Below are 21556 nucleotides of genomic sequence, written 5' to 3'. Positions count from 1 at the left end.
TCTGTCTTCTTATCTATCCCTTTATAAATGGTTCCTAAGATTCTGTTTGCTTTTTTGACTGCTGCTGCACATTGAGCGCATGTCTCAGAGAACTATCCACAATGACTCCAAGATCTCTTTGAGTGGTAACAGCTAATTTACTGAAAGAGTGCTCTAATGCACATTGAATATTTGTTTCAAGGCTATTGTACTATATCTTTAAGAAGACAGTCACAGTCATTAAGAACATGTCTGTAGTATTTAAACCACTAGCTAAACATTCCACATGTTTTCAGATTAATGTGATAAATTCCAGCACAAAATAGCTTTCTTTCGTTGTCTTCAGACAATATATTGGGACATTGTGAGCAGAGTAATGGATTTTACTATCTGTTTAAAACTAGAAAATAATCATGCTCAGAGAATTTCTTTTTTGCCCATAAATCCTTCAGCTAGTGTAGTGCATTTTATAGAAAAGGAAAAAAGTTGAATATTTTCCACTTCACTAAAGTGTACGGTATTACTGTATATGGCCAATGAATCTCATATTGTGAGATATGATGCTGTCAATGCGGTTTTAATGGGAAATAAAACAGTCTTTGTCTGTTTAAAGAGAGATTGCTTCTTTTGCAATAATATAAAACAAAATTGCTGCATCAGTATGTGGGCTGCGGTTGAACAAAAGGTTTATATTGCATCCTAAAACTAAAAAAATAGCAATGATATTTTTACTAAGAGACCATCTTAAAGAACGATCTGACAAGGAAAAGAACCATCTCATTGTGCTCTTTCCTTCCATTTTAATGTGTATTTAAGAACTATTTTTCCAGTTGCTACTCGTAGTGCAGTATTTGGTATTTTTGTTTTGAAATGCACGTACGCTGAAGGACAGCTGAGAAATAGTGGTATTTTCAAAAACACTCAGTATTGGCCTAACTCTGCACCTACTCAATAGGAGTCTTACTGTTGACTTTCATGGGGGCAGAGTTAATCCAACAATGAAAGCTCTTAAAAATCTCGGCCATTATATTTTGAAAACCCAGTTCATATCTTAATAGATATGTGGCAGAAAAGTCAAGAAAAATACTTAGAAAACAGGGATAAAGGGTCCAAGGATAACAAATCTCTATGAGTAAAATGAAAACATGGTCAAACCTGTAGGTGAGTTTGGATAAGAAGTAAAAACTGAGACACTGAGCTTTTTCGGTATAGCATTTGTACACTTTTTCCATAGCTTTTCCTACTCTTTTTTGTTGTTATTTTGTTCGGAGTCATTGTGGATAGTTCTTTGAAAACATCCACTCAATGTGCAGCAGCAGTCAAAAAAGCAAACAGAATGTTGGGAATCATTAAGAAAGGGATAGATAATGTGACAAAAAGAAAAAAAATACTTGTGGCACCTTAGAGACTAACAAATTTATTAGAGCATAAGCTTTCATGAGCTGCAGCTCAAGCTGTAGTTCACGAAAGCTTATGCTCTAATAAATTTGTTAGTCTCTAAGGTGCCACAAGTACTCCTTTTCTTTTTGCGAATACAGACTAACACGGCTGCTACTATGAAACCTGTCATAATGTGACAAAGCTCTGTCCTTGCCTCCATGGGTCCCACGTTTCCTGGTGGATTTCGCTAGCCTCAGAGGCTCACTGTGACCTTCCACGTAACCCTTCTTTCTCTAGAGACAAGGGTCACAGTCTACTGAGCCATTTTCATCATTAGCCAGCGAGGGAGGTGAGGAGAAGTTATCCTTCCTTGCACAGTCTCTGTTGTCTCCCAGTGTCAGTGATTAAACAGGGGGCAAAGGTGTGTGTGTGTGGGGGAGCCTGAGTCCACCCTCTACTCCGGGCTCTAGCCCAGGGACCCTAATAGTATCAGCTATGGTAGCTGACCTTTTAGAAACATGACATGTACAATTCCCTGGGCTACTTCCCCCACAGCAGCCCTCACTTCCTTTAGCTCCTCTTCTCCCTTACCTCAGGGCCTCCTTCCTTGTGCCTGATATGGTGTGTACTATTCAGCCTTTCCAACCGCGCAACTTCTTTCCACAGCTCCTGACATGCACACCCACCTGACTGACTGGGAGGCTTTTAACTAGTTTCAGCCGGCCCCTGATTGGCTTCAGGTGTCCCAATCAACCTAGCCTTCTCCCTGTCTTCTGGAAACTTCTTAATTGGCCCCAGGTGTCTTAATTGACCTGGAGCAGCTGCCATTTCACTTATCCTGGTACCAGGGATTTGTTTAGCCTGGAGCTAATAGATATATTTCCCACTACTCTTCCATAGCCATCTGGCCTCGCCCTGTCACATATCCTCCCCCCCACTCAACCCCATAGAATTGGGCAACTTGGGACGCCAGGCAGTATGCTCGTGACAGACCATCAGCGTTGCCATGGTGGCATCCAGTCCTGTGCCGTATGCGGAACTGGAATGGTTGGAGGGATAAGAACCACCTGGTGGCCCTTGCATTCTTTTCCTTCTTCCGCTGCATCCACTGGAGGGGTGCATGGTCTGTCACAAGAGTAAATCGCCGGCCTAAGAGGTAATAATGCAGTGTCTCCATAGCCCATTTGACAGCAAGGCATTCTCTCTCGACTACTGCATATTTCTATTCTCTTGGGAGAAGCTTTCTGCTTAGGTAGAGGATCGGGTATTCCTCTTCTCCTACCATTTGCAACAGAACTGCTCCCAACCCCACCTCGGAAGCATCTGTTTGTAAAAAAATTCCCTGTTAAAGTCCGGGGCTATGAGTACGGGGTCATTACAGAGGGCTGTCCGAAGGTCTGTAAATGCCCCCTTTGCTGCGTCGGTCCACTTTACCATGTCTGGACCTCGGGCCTTCACCAGGTCCGTTAGGGGACTTGCCCTAGTGGCGAAGTGGGGAATAAACCATCGGTAGTAGCTTACCACGCCTAGGAACACACGGACCTGCTTCTTTCGGGTTGGCCAGGGCCAGTTTTGAATTGCCTCTAGCTTATTCGTTTGGGGCTTCACTATGCCCGTTCCCACAATATATCCCAGGTACCTAGCCTCTGCTAGCCCTATGGCGCGTTTAGCGGGATTAGCAGTGAGGCCAGCCCGTTTTAAGGTGCGCAGTACTGCCTCAACTTTCTCCAAGTGGGTTCCCCAGTCTGGCGTATGGATGACGACATCATCTAGGTATGCAGCTGCATAACTAGTATGGGGGCGCAGCAGCTTATCCATGAGGTGCTGGAATGTGGCTGGGGCCCCATGTAGCCCAAAAGGGAAGACGGTGTGCTGGAATAGCCCATCCGGGGTGGAGAATGCTGTCTTTTCTTTAGCTTCTTTGGTCAGAGGAATCTGCCAGTACCCTTTTGTCAGATCCAGTGTAGTCAAGAATCGAGCACTACCCAGTCGGTCAACCAGTTCGTCGATGCGTGGTATGGGGTATGCATCAAACTGGGATATTTCATTCAGTCGGCAAAAGTCATTACAGAATCTCATGGTACCGTCAGGTTTAGGCACTAGAACAATTGGACTCGACCACTGACTGTAAGATTCTTCAATAACCTCTAATTCTAACATTTTCTTTACTTCAGCCTTGATTTCCTCTCTTTTGGCTGCTGGGATTCAGTAGGGTCTCAATGTTACCTTGGCTCCAGGAATCGTGCAGATATGGTGATAGGTCTCAGTCGTCCGCCCTGGTTTTGTAGAGAGCACATCTCTGTTGCGATTAATCATGTCAGGCTGCCTCAATCTTTTGGATCGGCGTCAAGTCGGATGATATCCTCACTTGCTCGTGTAAGTTATCCTCCTGGGAAAGGGTCTCCTGCATGACTAAGCATGTCTCTCGATCGTGCCAAGGTTTTAGAATATTGATGTGGTAAATTTGCTCCATTTCCGGCAGCCTGGCTGCCGCATCTTATAGTTCACCTCTCCCACGGCTTCGATTATTTCGTAGGGTCCCTGCCACTGGGCCAACAGTTTACTTTCTGCTGTGGGCACCAGTACCATCACCCAATCCCCTGGTTGGAACTGTCGAAGCTTCGCTTGGTGATTATAATGGGTTCGTTGGGTCTCTTGTGCTCTCTCCAAATGTTCCTGTACAATGGGCGTAAGTCGGGCTATCCGATCTCTCATCTGCAGTACATGCTCAACTATGTTCCTTCCGGGATTTGGTGCCTCTTCCCAGGCTTCTCTGGCTATATCCAATATGCCCCAAGGGTGGTGGCCATATAGTAGTTCGAATGGAGAGAAACCCGTGGAGGCTTGCAGAATCTCCCGGATGGCGAACATGAGGTAAGGCAATAGGGTATCCCAGTCTTTCCCATCCCGGCTCACCACTTTCCTGATCGTGGCCTTGAGGGTCTTATTGAACCTTTCCACAAGGCCATCTCCTTGTGGGTGGTATACAGAGGTCCATAGGGCTTGTACATGGAGCAATGAACAGAGACCTTTCATCAGCTTGGACATGAAAGGTGTCCCTTGATCAGTCAATATCTCCTTGGGTAGCCTAACCCGGGCAAAGATCTGTACTAGCTCCTTAGCTATTGTCTTGGAAGCTGTGTTGCACAGGGGAACAGTTTCCGGGTACCAGATTGCATAGTCCAGTACGAAAGCACATGTTGGTGGCCCCGAGCTGTCTTCTCTAGGGGTCCTACCAGATCCATGGCTATCCGTTCGAAAGGAACCTCTATTATTGGAAGAGGTATCAAAGGAACCCGCAAGTGCGGGTGAGGGCTAAGTAACTGACACTCCGGACAAGAGGTGAAGTATCGCCGAACATCTTCATGTACTCCTGGCCAGAAGAATCTCCGCAGGATCCGTGCCTGGGTTTTCTCTACCCCTAGATGTCCTCCAAACAGGTGACTGTGGGCGAGACTCAATATGGTTTTTTGATGTTTTTGTGGCACCAGAAGTTGTTGTATCTCTTGCTCCTGCATTTGCACCATGCGGTACAGGAGATCTTTCTTGACTATAAAGTAAGGTCCGGGATCCCGGACTTTCCCATCCAGGGGTATCCCATCAATGTCGGCCACCTCTTTCCTGGCATTATCATATCTGGGGTCCTCCACCTGGTCCCGCCCAAAAGTCTCTCTCCTGGGACTAACCTGCCCAAGCTCCCAGGGGCCAGCTTCTGCTTCTTCCAATGGCTCGCCGCTGTCATGGCTGGGGGCAGCTTCTGGCTCACCTTCTGTGGTGGAAGTTTCTCTGTTGGCTGCTCGCGTCCATCTGCCTACTAGAGAGGTCTTCTGGCCCTGGGTCAGGATCCGGGTTCCCAAGGCCTTCACAGCTTTCCTCTCCTTTTTTGTCTTCCGGGTCTTTTGGGGGACTGAGAACAGATCCTGAGAAATCTCAGCGAACATTGGGGGTTGACATTCCCCTGGTGACAAGTCGCTGTCCTCAGGGTCCCCACCTCCCTCCAGCCTCTCCGGGGGAAGTAAATGATCAAACCCTGGATAGTCCCTCCTAATGACTACAGGATATGGGAGTTTAGGAACTACGCCCACGGTCACCTCAATGGGGTTTCCCAGAACCTCTATCTCCACTGGGATGGTGGGGTAATGGCTCACGGCCCCATGCACACACGTCACTGCTATGCGTTTGGCTTGTAGCAGCTGACTATTTTTTACCAGCTTACCCGATATGAGGGTGATAGCACTCCCAGAGTCCACAAGTGCTGTAGTCTCTGCTCCATTTATCCTCACTGGCCTGGTGTAATTATGCGGGGCTAATGCGACCCCCGCAATGTGGATAAGGGAGCATGGGACCTCCCAATCCCCCAAGTTACATTGCATAGGCTCCTCGGTGCTGGGACACTGTGCTGCTATGTGTCCCCACTCCCCACATGCATAACATTTATAATTGCTTTAAATCACTCCCCTATCCCGGGGGTTAGGAGGTTTAGTCCCGGTGCTCCCCCCACTCAGGCCAATCCCTTCCTTCTGGGATCACCGTTGGTTTTCGCCCCCCCCTTCCACCTAGGACTCCCCAGGGGTTTGGCTGCGCAACCTTCCAGGGTTGGGGTTGGGTGCTTGCTTCGAAAGGGGCCTTCTTTGGGTAGTCGGGTCAGTCCCCTGGTTGTCATCCATCTTTCTACCAGTGTTATCATCTCGTCGTATGTGGACAGATCCTACCCATTTGCGGAGATGTGGCAGCAGTCCCCGCATGTAATGGTCTATGACCAGGGTTTCCAAAATCTTCTCCGGCCTGCACACCTTGATCTGTAACCACTTCAATGCGAGGTGTATGAGGTCGAATAGCTGGGACCTCGGGGGTTTGTTCTCCTGGTATTTCCACTCATGGAACCTCTGGGCCCTTACCGCTGCCATTACCCCTGCTCTTGCTAGGATCTCTGCCTTCACGGGTATAGTCAGTGGCATCTGTGGCAGGCAAGTCAAAGTAGGCCTTCTGGGACTTTCCACATAAAAAAGGGGTGAGGATGCTGGCCCACTGCTCCTGGGGCCACACCTCATGCTGAGCAGTCCTTTCGAATGAGAGGAGATATGCCTCTATGTCATCTCTTGACGTCATCTTTGGCAGACAACCAGTGGCCCTCAGGGTTCGCGTCCCGTTGGACCCCTGGGCTTTGGTGGTGAGGATCTTCAGCTGGTCCACCACCTCTCTCAAGAGAGCACGATCTTGGGTTGTCTGGCTCATCAATAATTGATTAGTTTCCTACTGTAGCCACATAGACTCCTGTTGTGCCATTGCCTGAACCCAGGTGGCCTCCTGCTGGGCTGCCGTGGCTTGTACCAGAGCTCTTACCACCTCCTCCATTGTGGTATAAAGCAAACAAAAACCAAAATAAAAAAAAATCCAAAACCTCAGTGCACTTTTTTTTAAGCCTCTTTCTTCCGCCACGCTGTGAACGAAGTCCCACTCCTGACACCAGTTGAGACAAAGCTCTGTCCTTGCCTCCATGGGTCCCATGTTTCCTGGTGGATTTCTCTAGCCTCAGAGGCTCACTATGACCCTCCACGTAACCCTTCTTTCTCTAGAGACAAGGGTCACAGTCTACTGAGCCATTTTCATCATAAGCCAGCGAGGTAGGTGAGGAGAAGTTATCCTTCCTTGCACAGTCTGTGTTGTCTCCCAGTGTCAGTGATTAAACAGGGGGCAAAGGTGTGGGGGGGGAGCACAGGCCCACCCTCTACTCCGGGCTCCAGCCCAGAGACCCTAATAGTATCAGCTACGGTAGCTTTTAGAAACATGACATGTACAATTCCCTGGGCTACTTCCCCCACAGCAGCTCTCACTTCCTCAAGCTCCACTTCACCTTTACCTCAGGGCCTCCTTCCTTATACCTGATATGGTGTGTACTACTCAGCCTCTCCAACCGCGCAACTTCTTCCCACAGCTCCTGACATGCACACCCACCTGACTGACTGGGAGGCTTTTAAATAGTTTCAGCGAGCCCCTGATTGGCTTCAGGTGTCCCAATCAACCTAGCCTTCTCCCTGTCTTCTGGAAAGTTCTTAATTGGCCCCAGGTGTCTTAATTGACTTGGAGCAGCTGCCATTTCACGTATCCTGTTACCAGAGATTTGTTTAGCCTGGAGCTAATATATCTATCTCCCACTGCTCTCCCATAGCTTTCTAGCTTGGAGGGAGGTGGGAAGCTGCTACAATTGCTACTGGGCCCTAAGCTCTCCCTTTTGTCCCAGCCCCCCTTACTAGCTTCAGTTTGCTTGCCTGCCCCGCCCATTTCCTTCTGCAGCCTTTGATTGTTTGCCCCGCCCTAGCCTCTGAAGCTAGCCCTTGGTTTCCCTGTTCTACCTCCAGACCGCTTAGCCCCTCGCTCCGTCTGCCCATGCCCCCTCCCATGCGCTTGTGCAATTCCCCATTTTAGTTGCAACCCTCTTCACTGCACCCCCAATGTTGTTGTATCCCCCCCTCCCCTAGTGCACCAAGAGGAGCCAGAATTCCACCTTGTGTCGGTGACTGACCCCTAACCCCTGATTGCCCCCCATCCAGCCCACCCCTTTTGGTGCCCTCCTCTCCTGCCTGCAGCCTGGCGGGGAGGAGTGGTCGACCTGCTTCCCCTCTCCCCTCCTCCTTCTGGTGTCCCCCCTTCCCTCCTTGCTCATGATGGTGGGGGATGAGACGAGTGGGACCCCTCCAGCAGCCCGAGCTCCCCCTCCCCCACCTACCCCTCCATCACCCCTCAAGCTTCTACCTCCGCTGCCGAACCATCTGCCACCGCCCCCGCTGGGGCACCAGCAGCGACGGGCACCGGGGTGACCTCCACTGCTGCCACATCTCTCACACCCTCAGATTCGGGGGGAGCCCCCCCAGCCGGCGGGAAGGGCCAGGGGAAGAAGAAAGGGAAGGGCCCTGCTAAGAAGACCAGGCCCTCCATGGCAGGGACTGCCCCCAATGCCCCGGCCCCACCGCCGGCTGGGGCATCCCTCCCCGCTGTTCCCTCCACCAGCTCTGCGGGTGTCCCTTCCCCGGCCCCCAGGGCGTACGCCCAGGTGGCGGCAGCCCCCCTGCCTGCCGCTATATCATCTCTCCTGTCCACCGACTCCATCTATAGCGGCCGTGGCCCCTTTCCCACCATGATGAGGAAGCATGGCGTTCGTTGCCTCCTGGTGTCTGCCTCAGCCCACGTGGAGACGTATGTGCGGGCATTGGCGAGGGTGGTGGGGCCCACGGCCATTGTGGCGGCCTCCAAAATGTATGGCAAGGTCGTCTTCGTCTTAACATCGGAGGCTGCCGCCCAGGAGGCGGTGGAGAAGGGCCTGGCGCTGGGGGGCGTTTTTGTCCCCTTAGAGCCGCTAGAGGACCTGGGCGTCCACCTGGTCCTGACCTTTGTCCCTCCCTTTCTTCCCAATGCCGCCCTGTTACCCGCCCTCTCTACCCTGGGGAAGCCCATCTCTGTCATCAGCCCTCTCCCGTTGGGCTGCAAAGACCCCGCCCTCCGTCACGTCCTCTTGTTCCGCCGGCAAGTGCAGCTTCAACTGCCGCCGGCGGCGCATGACGGAGAGGCGCTGGAGAGGTCCTTCCTAGTCCCCTACCAGGGGTCCCGTTACCGGGTGCATTACTCCACGGGGGAGGCCCGGTGCTCTCTGCCGGGCGATGGGGCACGTCCGGAGGGATTGCCCCCTGGCCCGGGAAGGAGGGGCATCCGGGACCCCCGAGTCCCGGCAGGGCACCGGCCCCATCATTGCCGGCACCCCTGGCTGCCCGGCGCCCGAAACCACCCCTCCTCCTTCCCAGTCCACCATTGCTCCCGCTCGGGCTCAAGGGACACCTCCCCAATTATGCCCAGACGAGCGGGAGAGCCCCACCCCCGCTGCTTGCAATCTGGCGGGGCCTGTGGAGGAGGGTACAGCAGGGACACTGCCGGGCATGGGAGAGGGCCCGCCTCAAGGGGAATCTTCCCTCCTTGTGCTGCTCCACCGTTACCCCCTCGAGTCCCTGAGCCATCGTTTCTGCCCCCTGACACAACCCCTGCTAGCCAGCCCCCAGATGATGCCATGGAGGGCTGGGCCCTAGTCCAGGGGAAGCGGGGCAAGCAGAAGGCTCGAGGTCCGCTCCTCCCATCTGATGCGGAGGCCCCTCGGAAGACCATGAAAGGGGGCACTGATGCCGAGCCTTCCGCTTTACCCACGGGTGTGTTCCATCCACCGGTGCCGGCTGGGGAAGACGTGGCAGTACTGGAAGGCAGTATCTCCCCTCCACGGGAGTCCCTCTCCTCCAAGACCCCTGAGGCTCCATCTGAAACCTCAGTGTGCCCCGAGGCAACAGTAGTGTCAGGTGACAGCGGGGAGAATCCCGAGGTGGCGGAAACTCATCTTCCATCAATATACGAGGAGATCGAGGCCCTGGGTCTGACCCCGGTTACCCAGGGGGAGGACGACCCTATGCCAGCAGGCCTCGATATAGGCGACTTCACTCCAGCTTCCCTTTCCCCATCCTCCCTCCCCCTAACCGTTGCTTCCGCTCCCACCTCCGAGGGGCCCCTGGACTCCTCCATAAACCCGGCTGCAGATGGCACCCTACTGAGAGCTGCCGAACCTGTTGAGGCGACGGCCAGTGCCACGCGGCCGGGACCTGAGCCACCAGGGGCAACCCGTCGTTGGTGAGGAGCATTCGACCTCCTTCCCGGGAGAGGGCCCTACAGAAGAAAGTTCACCCCCTGATGCCGTGGCTGCCAAATCCACCATAGAGCCTGCACCCAGCATCACTGAGAGCCCTCTCCCCAGCCGAAATCTCACCTCTAACCGTGCCCCTGCCCCTGTCCCTATCCCGAGATGTTATTGCCGCCCCTGGGGCTGTCTCCTTCCCCTTGCCAACAGATGACCCCCAGGGAGCGGCCTTTGTGTTTCCCTGTCCCGACCTACCAGGGGCTGCTATCCTCCCTCCGCCGGCCCCTATCGCCCCAGCATTCAGGTCAACCCATCAGGAGCCCCGTCGGGGGTCCGCACCCTGTCTGCCCGTCTCGGTGGGCCACGGGGCTGTAACAAGGGCCCTGTCGGGGAGTAACCAAACCATAACCCCAGCCCCCCATGCGCTGCGAGAGGAGTTGCAGGAGTTTCTAGAAGACGTCCGTGGCTCCCGCAACAAAGTCCAGCTTGCCCTCCAGCGATGGGGGGACTTTAATCAAATCCTCCGGGCCGCAAGGGCCCTCATGGGGGAGGGGAAAAGGACCGGGAGACAGGGCGCCGCGGTCTACCAGCGGGTCCGCCACTTCCGTGACTCCTTACTCACCTACGGGGTGGGTCACGGATTGATGCATGGCCCGCCGGGAGCCACGAGCATCCCTGCCGGCGAGGATCCCCCCCAGCCCTCCTCATGGCACCCTTTACCATCGCAACATTGAACACCCGTGGCTGTAGGATGGGTCTCCGCAGGTCCCAGGTGCTCTCCTTCCTTCGGGAGGGGAAGTACTCTGTGGTTTTCCTACAGGAGACCCATACAGATCCGACCGCCGAAGACAGCTGGCAGCTGGATTGGGGGGACAGGGTCTACTTTAGCCACCTCACAGTTCGTACGGCTGGAGTGGCGACCCTGTTCTCCCCCAACCTACGGTCCGAGGTACTGGGGGTCGCCGAGGCTGTGCCTCCAGGTCCGCATGAAGGGTCTCGTAGTCAACCTCGTCAACATCTATGCCCCAGCAGCGAGCCCGGAGCGGCTGCAATTCTATCAGCAGGCGTCCGCCTTCCTCGGCACCTTGGATCCTCAGGAGTGCCTGGTCCTGGGAGGGGACTTTAACATCACCCTTGAGGAGCGGGACCTCTCGGGGACCGAGCAGAGCCCAGCCGCCGTCGCCGTACTCCAGGAGATAGTCGAACACCACTCCCTGGTGGACGTCAGGCGCGACCACCACCCGGATGACACTTCCACGTTCACCTTTGTCCCGGTGGAGGCCCATCGGTCACGCCACTCCCGGTTGGACCGCATTTATTTATCACGGTTTCATCTTTCACAAGCCCACTCCTCCAGCATCTGGCCGGCCCCATTTTCTGACCATCATATAGCCACCGTGACAGCCTCCCTCTGCACGGAGAGGCCGGGGCCGGCCTATTGGCATTTTAACAACAGCTTGCTGGAGGATGCGGGCTTTGTGGCGTCCTTCCGGGAGTTCTGGCTGGCCTGGCGAGGGCAGCGGCGTGCCTTTCCCTCGGCGCGGCGGTGGTGGGACCTAGGGAAGGTGCGCGCCCGGCTCTTCTGCCGTGACTACACCCAGGGCGCCAGCCGATGGAGGGATGAGGCGATAGAGCAGTTGGAACGGGAGGTCTTAGAGGTGGAGAGGCGTCTGGCTGCCAGCCCCGAGGATCCACCCCTGTGTGGAGCGTGCCGGGCGAAGTGGGAGGAGCTCCGGACCCTCGAGGACCATCGGGCCCGGGGTGCCTTTGTTCGATCCCGCATCCGTCTCCTTCGGGAGATGGATTGCGGCTCCCGCTTCTTCTACGCCCTGGAAAAAAAGAGGGGGGCTAAGAAACATATCGTCTGCCTACTGGCAGAAGATGGCACTCCCCTCACGGATCCGGTGGAGATGTGCGAGAGGGCGAGAGCCTTCTACGCAAGCCTATTCTCCCTGGAGCTGACCGATCCTAACGCTTGCAGAGTGTTGTGGGAGGAGCTCTCGACGGTCAGCGTGGGCGACCAAGACCGGCTAGAGCTGCCTCTCACTCTGGCCTAGTTCTCGGAAGCCCTCCGTCGCATGCCCACCAATAAATCTCCGGGCATGGACGGGCTGACCGTGGAGTTCTACTGCGTGTTCTGGGACGTCCTGGGCCCAGGCCTAGTCACCGTCTGGGCCGAGTCTTTGCAGTGCGGGGTCCTCCCTCTTTCGTGCAGGCGAACCGTGCTCGCCTTATTGCCGAAGAAGGGGGACCTCCGCGATTTACGAAATTGGCATTCCGTCTCGCTCCTCATCACGGACTACAAAGTCGTGGCAAAAGCCATCTCCCTGAGGCTAGGGTCCGTGCTGGCGGACGTGGTCCACCCAGACCAGACCTACACCGTCCCGGGCCGCAGCATCTTCGACAACCTATATCTGGTCCGGGACCTATTGGAACTTGGGTGTAGGGATGGTCTGTCGTTCGCCCTCCTGTCCTTAGATCAGGAGAAGGCGTTCGACAGGGTGGATCACGGGTATCTCCTGAGCACTCTGCAAGCGTTTGGCTTTGGACCCAGGTTTGTGAATTTTTTCCGGGTGCTGTACGCTTCCGCAGAGTGTCTGGTAAGGCTCAACTGGACCCTGACGGAACCGGTCAACTTCGGGCGAGGAGTACGGCAGGGGTGCCCCCTCTCAGGCCAGCTGTACGCTCTGGCGATCGAGCCCTTCCTCTGTCTCCTCCAAAGAAGGTTGACAGGGTTGGTGCTGCGGGAGCCGGAGCTGCGGCTGGTCCTGTTGGCGTACGCTGATGACGTGCTCCTCGTGGTCTGGGACCCGGGCGACTTGGCGCGGGCGGAGGCTTGCCAGGCCATCTATTCGGCAGCCTCCTCCGCGCGGGTCAACTGGGTCAAGAGCTCTGGCTTGGCGGTAGGGGACTGGCGGCAGGCGAGCTCCCTCCCACCCGCGCTTCAGGCCATCCGGTGGAGCACGGGTCCGCTGCTCTATCTGGGCGTTTACCTTTCTGCCACGCATCCCTCTCCGCCGGAGGACTGGCAGAATTTAGAGGGCGGGGTGATAAAGCGGCTCCGGAAATGGACAGGACTACTCCGGTGCCTCTCCCTTCGAGGGAGAGCGCTAGTGCTTAATCAGCTAGTCCGTCCATACTCTGGTACCGGCTCAACACCCTGGTCCCGGCCCCGGGTTTCCTGGCCAACCTCCGGACATCGATTCTGGAGTTCTTTTGGTCAGGACTGCACTGGGTCCCTGCAGGGGTTCTCCATCTACCTCTGGAGGAGGGAGGACAGGGCCTAAAATGTTTGCTCACTCAGGTCCATGTCTTCCATCTCCAGACCCTGCAGAGGCTCCTTTATGGTGCAGGTAGTCCAGCGTGGAACATACTGGCGCACGCCTTCCTGCGCCGCTTCAGAGGGCTCCGATACGACCGGCAGCTCCTTTGTCTCCATCCAAGAGGTCTTCCGCAAGACCTCTCCGGGCTGCCGGTCTTCTACCAGGACCTCCTCTGGACCTGGAAACTCTTTACAACGACCAGGTCCGTGGCGGCCACCGAGGGGGCAGATCTCCTCGCGGAGCCCCTGCTACACAACCCCCAGCTCCGTGTGCAGGTGGTGGAGTCCCACTCGGTGCACCAGAGGTTGGTCCTGGCAGAGGTCACAAGAGTCGGAGACCTCCTGGACTATGACCGGGGAGACTGGCTGGATCCCCTGACCTTCGCTCAGCGCATGGGGCTTTCAGACCTTGTACTCCCCGGCGCATACTTCAGGAGGTGAAGGCCGCTTTGCCGCCCGCTGCTCGGGTTTATCTCAACCGGGTCCTGCACGAGGGCACACCCCGCCCACTCCTTACCAAGGCCCTCCGGACCTTTTAATTGGACCCCTGCCCCGTGGACCCAACCGACCCCTTCACCCCTTCACTGGAAGCTGGCTGCACGAGATGCAGCCAGTCTGCTTTCAATCCGCGCCAAGAAAACATCTCTACATGCTCGTGCTCCACACCCTTCACGCCCGCACCCTCGTGTCCCGCCCCGATACAAAATGGCGGGACCTCCTGCCACCTTTAGAGGGTGAGGAGCCCCAGTGGGCCAGCCTATATTCCACCTTAGTCCCAAGGCCCGCCGGGGATGTCAGTTGGCGGCTCCTTCACGGAGCCGTGAGCACGGGCGTGTACTTGGCGCGGTTCACTTCAATCCCAGACACCTGCCCCTTTTGCGGCGTGAGGGATACCCTGGCACATGTCTACCTGGAGTGTGCCAGGCTGCAGCCCCTATTCCGGCTCCTCACCAATATTTTATTACGTTTTTGGTTGCACTTCTCCCCTCACCTTCTGATTTATGCACTCCCTATCCACGGCCCCACAAAGTCACGGGATCTCCTGGTCAGCCTCCTCCTGGCCCTAGCTAAAATGGCCATCTACAAAACCAGGGTGAGGAGGTTGGCCGAAGGAGTCTCCTGTGATTGTGGGGCCTATTTCTGATCCTCGGTCCATTCACGTATCCGGGCAGAGTTCCTCTGGGCGGCGTCCTCTGACTCCCTTGACGCCTTTGAGGAGCAGTGGACGCTGTCCAGGGTTCTCTGCTCGGTGTCCCCGTCCGGTTCCCTTCGTTTGACCCTTTGACCGCACTCCTATCCCTGTTATTTTATTAGTTGTCCCCCGGAATTTTTTGGGTATCTAGGTCCTGTGGATCCCCCTTTTAGGCTGGGGGGGATCCTTTAGCGGTGGACGGCTTCGCCCGCCCACTTCCCGGATCCCAATAAGACTACTCTTCCATAGCCATCTGGCCTTGCCCCGTCACAATAATAAGACAGAAAATATCATATTGCCTCTATATATATCAATAGTACGCACACATCTTGAATACTGCATGCAGATCAGGGTGTCCCATATCAAAAAAGATGTATTGGAATTGGAAAAGTTTCAGAAAAGGGCAACAAAAATGATTAGGGGTATGGAATGACTTCCATATGAGGGCAGATTAATAAAACTGGAGCTTTTCAGCTTAGAAAAGAGACGACTAAGGTGGGATATGATAGAGGTCTATAAAATTATGACTGGTGTGGAGAAAGTAAATTAGCTTCTGCAAGAATCTGGGAATGGGTGACAGGGGATGGATCACTTGATGATTGCCTGTTCTGTTCATTCCCTCTGGGGTACCTGGCATTGGCCACTGTCGGAAGACAGGATACTGGGCTAGATGGACCTTTGGTCTGACCCAATATGGCCATTCGTATGGTCTTATGTTCTAACTATACAGATATTATTTTTGTATTTTAAAATATGTTTTCATACAATGACACTGTTCTTCCTGTCCTTTAATATTTTGTTATATTTCTCTTAATTCCCAGCAGCTTTCATAGATTCATAGATTTTAAGGCCAGAAAGGACCATTATGATCAATTAGTCTGACCTGCTGCGTAACGCAGAGCATAGAAGCTCACCCAATAATTACTGAATCTAATATGTAACTTCTGTTTTGGGTTATAATTGGATAGCTGACTCCTGGAATTTAGGTTTTGCCTCATATTTTATTAGTTCAGAGCTGCAACAACATTAATATAAGTCTGGCAGACAATCTTATAAAACTAATGTCCTGGTTAATATAACATCTGGTACCTATTTGTTTTAGGTATAATTTCATTTATTGTCGAAATTGAAGAACAACAGCAGTCTCAACATAACAGCTCACCGGAGGAGACAGATGGTGAACAGGCCCTTCAGAAATTGTCAACAGAGACATCACAAACTGTTGATGCAGCAAACACTGGTATGTTTATTATTATGGATAATTTCATTATCAATCTGTATAAACCTCTATCTTCATTCATTTTTAAATGAAATGCATATTTGATGTGCCAAACCACGTGCCTGTGAATAATGCATAGCCAAATGTTTATTGTATACGTGTACAAGAGCTTGTCCTTTGGTTGATTCTCAAAAGATTTTTATGTAGCTTCAAGCTTTGTTTGATTGTTGTTTTTCTCTTTTTTTGCAACACTGTTAGCAGTCAAGTGTCTCCTATTTTTCAAAGCCAAAAATAACATTGACAGCTTAAACATAGAAGAAATCATTTAACACATTTTGCCTTACTTTTAAAGTTATTCTTCTTTGATAGCAGACCAAATAGTATTGATGTGATTACATTGTTTCAGAACAGGAAAGAAGGGGATCCCTGAAAATTGCTGAGAATACTGTCTCAGAATATCAAAGCAACCTGTTTTATAGGAAATCACAGGCTCTACTTTGAATATTGTCAGTATAAATCCCATTTTTGGGATCTGTAAGTGCCATTGGTATCAAATCAGAGAAAACAGATTTTGTAGGAGTTGTGAGCACACTCGCTTCTGGTATCATATATTTGGGGCTGATATTATTTATGGAACCCTGTAGCGGGGTGGTCACCTGCTCTGGTTAGAAGGGGATTAAAAGCAGCCAAGGGAGGCTGCTTGGGTAGTTAGCCACAGGTGTGGTTGTGCCCAATTAGGGCACAGCTGGCCCTGATAAAGGGGCAGGCTAAGAGAGTGCGAGAAGGGACTCTTGCTCCAGCTGGGGAGCAGAGAGGAGCAGGCTGCCTGGGAGAGCAAGCAAGGTACCTGAGGCGAGGCGAGGCGAGGCTGGGCTGGGCTGGGCTGGGCTGGGCTGGGCTGGGGAAGGGCAGATAGAGCTGAGGAACTCTGGCCTGGTGAGTCCTCAGGCTGAGGTCTTGCCAAGGCCAGGGGAGGTATTAGGATTTCAGGGAGGCAGCTGGGGCTCGAAAGGCAGCAGGTCCGACCCCCTTGCCAGTGATGAGTGGCCATTACAGACTGCAGTTTACCCCTGAGAGAAGGGGCTAGAAGACGAATGGCAGTAGCCACTGAGGCAAGGTGGGTATATGCTGTTGGGGTTCCCATGGGAGGGGAGACCCGGAAGTGGGGGCACTGCTGTGGGGCAGCACCCCAAGATAAGGGGCACCGGGGTCCGGAAGGGACGCGGCGCCTGAAGTGCTACAGGTAGTGGGGATTCACAGGAAGCAGGTACCGGTAGGGAGACACCAGCCAGCAGGGGGCGCTCCAAGACTGGAATCAAGCTAATTCCTGGACAACCAGCAGGAGATGCTGTGCTGGTGAGTTGGCGCTCTGTTACAGACCCCTTCTCCAGTCCCAACTGACCCAGTGTTTACTAGCTCCTCTTGGTTCTCAGATTTCCTGGTTCTAGCAGTGGAATTTTCAGACCTTATATTCCAGGTAAATCATATGGGGATAAGTTAAAAGGAGAATCAATATCAGAACACATAGCAGTACCTAATGTTTTCAAAATATATTTTGCCACATCTAAAGCAGCCTCTTTTGCATATTTCAGAAATGACTGTCAACAAGATAAGCATTTCTACAAACTATAATTAAATTAATATGTTTATGCAGCATTTTTCTCTTGACTTGGCAGTCAATTCTAATGCCTAACTTGGGAGAGCAGACCCACCTCTTCATTACTGCTAGTTAACCTCCTAAAACTGAGGATCTGTATTGACAAACGGGAAATCGTGTTGCAAAAAAAAGAGTGTTTTAAGATGTTAAACACCAACTAATTTTATTCTGCAAATTACTAAAATGTTATAATGTAGAGAAACAAGTAATGGTAGGCCATATCGTAGAAATGAGTTCTCTCAATACCAAGTCAAGGATATGAACTCCACTATTTGAATGTGGCCTTTTTATGTGTTAGGGACACCAGAGCTAACGTCAAGCAAATTATGACTAATAAAGGGGAAAATGAGAGAGAAAAAGTAAAAGAAACATAAACAAGCAATTACCAACGGTTATTTCAGTTGCAGTCTCTTTTTTATGTCTCTCTTTTGGAGAGCTTCCAGCAGAGATTACAATTTTAAGTGTCTGCTGTGCTGCGGGGGTTTAGGAGAACACATTTCCCAGGTAAATAAAGGCTGAAATAAACTATTACCCCAAATCAGTAGTGAATCCCGCCTTAGTATACCGGACAAATAAAACATTTTATAATGGACAAAGGAAAAGTCAGTGAATTGTGTTGGATATATCAAAGTAATCTAAACAGTTAGGATCGCTTATTTCAGTCCCATTTATAAACTAAGTCCAAAGAATCTGAACAAAAACTATTTAATTCAGTTTCTTAATAGAAGCCAATCAATAAATTATTCATTTAAAATAGCAATGTTTCTGATAAGCCCATTGGCTCATTTTTAAAGGAGTGGCCTTGAGACAATCAATTTAATGAAGATGTTTAATTTTCAAACCTAATTCCACTATTTCTCGCTCTTGTACCAAAGTTAGAGTATGTCTCCTTACAACTACCATTGACTTCAGTGGGGCCAGGATTTCACCTCAGGAGTGCATGTTCAGTCTAACCTTTCTAGTATTTAACAAAAGTTGATGATATCTTAAATCTAGAATACCATTTTAAGAACAATTTTTATCTAACTCCTTGACAATATTTTGGGAAACATGATCTCACCAATAGTGTTGAAGTTTTGGTAAAGACATCATATGGCAGAAGAAGTGTTGGGCTGGAAGGCTGCTTCATCTTGATGTTGTAGCTTCCTTTGTTGTCTGTTTAATTGCTGCTGCATTTGGTTGCTTGTGGGTGCTGATTTGAAGGTGTGAAATGAGGCAACCTGAGTATGTGGAAGTTGAGAGATGGGAACTGAGAAGATCACCAGGTTCCAAAGCTTTTATTTCTTCTATTTACATAGCTTTAATGACTGTGGAAGACACCACTTTCAGGATCTTCCATATCAGTATCAGCCACTGTCATCTTTTATTGACTCAACATCTTCATGAGATGGCTTTGGTAACCTCTTTAGCTTAGTTTACATTCAATCTACTAATTGAAATGTAACAAGGTTGTAAATACTTCTTAACTTTATTGTTTTGCCTGTGTAGCAGGAAATTCTCAAAAGATCTCTGCAATTAAAATTCTAACTCTTTCTTTTATTCTAACTCTTTTCATTTTCTGAGATATCCCTTTACTTCCATATTTGTTTAATAGGACTTAAAATTCTATTTCAGATTAACCTAAACACTCCTATTTTCTGTATGGAAATCTTTTGCCTCTAAAACAATAATTGAAACTTAGTCAGAGTTATTATTTTGTTTTAATAGTCTTTGGAGAGATTCTCCTTGTCTTGAAGTTTGTCAGGTGGTTTGCTCAAGCAAGCAAGACAATAAATTTATTTCCCAATTAATATAAATATAACTATATTCAAATGGATTCTTATTTTAGTTACCAGTTACGGTAAAGTTTTTTTATTCTATATTTATACATAAAATATTCATATATTCTTATAGCAATGTTGTCAGAGTCATTGTATGAAATGCTTGCATTTAGATACAAAACAGTACAAATAAACAACTCATACAAGGCTAAAACAATGTTAAGCAGTTGAGGAATAAATAAATAACTTTAAGTGGAACAGTGATTTAAGAAGATTTCCCAAATGTAGTAAGATTAGGACTATATTAATGCCACACTGGGTGTCTTGAAACAAAGAAGATGTACCCCGTATACTTGGAGAAGGCTACTGTTGTTTGTCTTCTGACAAAATAGTTTTCGTTTACAACCCACTACAGTAATCATGTTTACGACTTGCTATGAAAGAGTCCTACCAAATACACTATGCAAGGCAGAAATCACTATAGCATTTATTTAAATATTTCCAACATTATATAAAGGGAAATAATATGAATTTTTTAGAAGCAAAATGAAAGTTTATAAAGCTGCATTCCAGGATCTGTGCAAACAGACAACGTAGGACATAATATGATTTTATAGATAAATAGGCGTCATCTTCTCTGAGAATCTTGGTGACTGTCAACTGTGGACAGAAAGCAGAGTTTTCCTGTGAATTTCTTTGTCTAGTTTATATGCTTATTTAATGTCTGCATGCAAAAATAGAAGCATGTAAGATGCCATAATCTCTAAGCGTCATATACATGAACACTGTTGTAAATAGAAAAGGAGTACTTGTGGCACCTTAGAGACTAACAAATTTATTAGAGCATAAGCTTTCGTGAGCTACAATTAGAGCATAAGCTTTCGTGAGCTACAGCTCACGAAAGCTTATGCTCTAATAAATTTGTTAGTCTCTAAGGTGCCACAAGTACTCCTTTTCTTTTTGCAAATACAGACTAACACGGCTGCTACTCTGAAAACTGTTGTAAATATCTCCTTACATTCAGAAAAGAAAAAGGCAACTTTGTATTAACCTAAATTATAATAATGAACTGTTATATTTCTATTAATAATATAATTTTGCATCAAAAGTGGTGTCTTTCTCTAAAAAAAGATTGCATAGCAGTAAATGTAGTTTGAATAATCACAAATACAGATCTGTGCTCCCTGCCTTCCATACCCATTACTTTTTAGAGACTTTTTTTTGGAAATTCTGCATAAGCAGAAAGAAGCTGAGAGACAGAGCTGCAGTCCCTCATATACTTGCAGACCCAAACTTCAAACATGATGAGGAAGCAGTCGCACAGTCCAATAACCCCTGCCTTTGTAGAGCTTTGGATGTAAAATGCACTCTTCCTAGACTTCTTGACTAGAAGACTCTTCTAATATCAGTTAAAAATAGAGAAGTGGTCCTAACATCTCTTGATATATTGCAAATATTTCCCATCTCATTTTTCTGTTGCTAAGCATTTAGGGTTTGATTTTGCATTTTAAAAATATGGTTGGCTTTTCTTCTTCTTAGTGGGGGAAAATAATCACAGCTCAGAATAGTAATTACTAGCCCTAATCCACACCCTATGTATTACTGCAATAATACGTGTACAAAATGTGCCTTGTGAGGTATCATATGAAAGCTAATAAGATACTTTTTATTAATATTATTGTAAAATGCATGTATTAACATGATATGTGAAGTTACAAATTCCTTCTGTATGATGTTACTAGAACATGTTTAAGACCAGACACCCTATCCTCGGGGGAGCGCTTTTCTTGACCTGCTGCTCACAAACCGGGTAGAATTAGTGGGGGAAGCAAAAGTGGATGGGAATCTGGGAGGCAGTGACCATGAGTTGGTTGAGTTCAGGATCCTGACGCAGGGAAGAAAGGTAAGCAGCAGGATACGGACCCTGGACTTCAGGAAAGCAGACTTTGACTCCCTCAGGGAACAGATGGCCAGGATCCCCTGGGGGACTAACATGAAAGGGAAGGGAGTCCAGGAGAGCTGGCTGTATTTCAAGGAATCCCTGTTGAGGTTACAGGGACAAACCATCCCGATGAGTCGAAAGAATAGTAAATATGGCAGGCGACCAGCTTGGCTTAATGGTGAAATCCTAGCAGATCTTAAACATAAAAAAGAAGCTTACAAGAAGTGGAAGGTTGGACATATGACCAGGGAAGAGTATAAAAATATTGCTCGGGCATGTAGGAAAGATATCAGGAGGGCCAAATCGCACCTGGAGCTGCAGCTAGCAAGAGATGTCAAGAGTAACAAGAAGGGTTTCTTCAGGTATGTTGGCAACAAGAAGAAAGCCAAGGAAAGTGTGGGCCCCTTACTGAATGAGGGAGGCAAGCTAGTGACAGA

General features: G+C 50.1%; 1 protein-coding gene across 1 annotated transcript in view; it reads left to right on the top strand.

Annotated features, from left to right (window-relative positions):
- Positions 1–21556, top strand: part of CFAP47 (cilia and flagella associated protein 47) — a 638800-nt gene that overhangs the window by 430880 nt on the left and 186364 nt on the right. The window contains exon 50 of the mRNA XM_043505538.1: positions 15644–15781. Within this exon, the coding sequence (XP_043361473.1) occupies positions 15644–15781 (138 nt within the window). The remainder of the gene's footprint in view (positions 1–15643; positions 15782–21556) is intronic.

Source organism: Dermochelys coriacea, chromosome 1 (assembly GCF_009764565.3).
Source record: "Dermochelys coriacea isolate rDerCor1 chromosome 1, rDerCor1.pri.v4, whole genome shotgun sequence".
In the NCBI taxonomy this organism is placed as follows: Eukaryota; Metazoa; Chordata; order Testudines; family Dermochelyidae; genus Dermochelys; species Dermochelys coriacea.
Note: the sequence above shows the minus strand (reverse complement) of the source record. Positions and strands in the feature narration are given on the sequence as shown.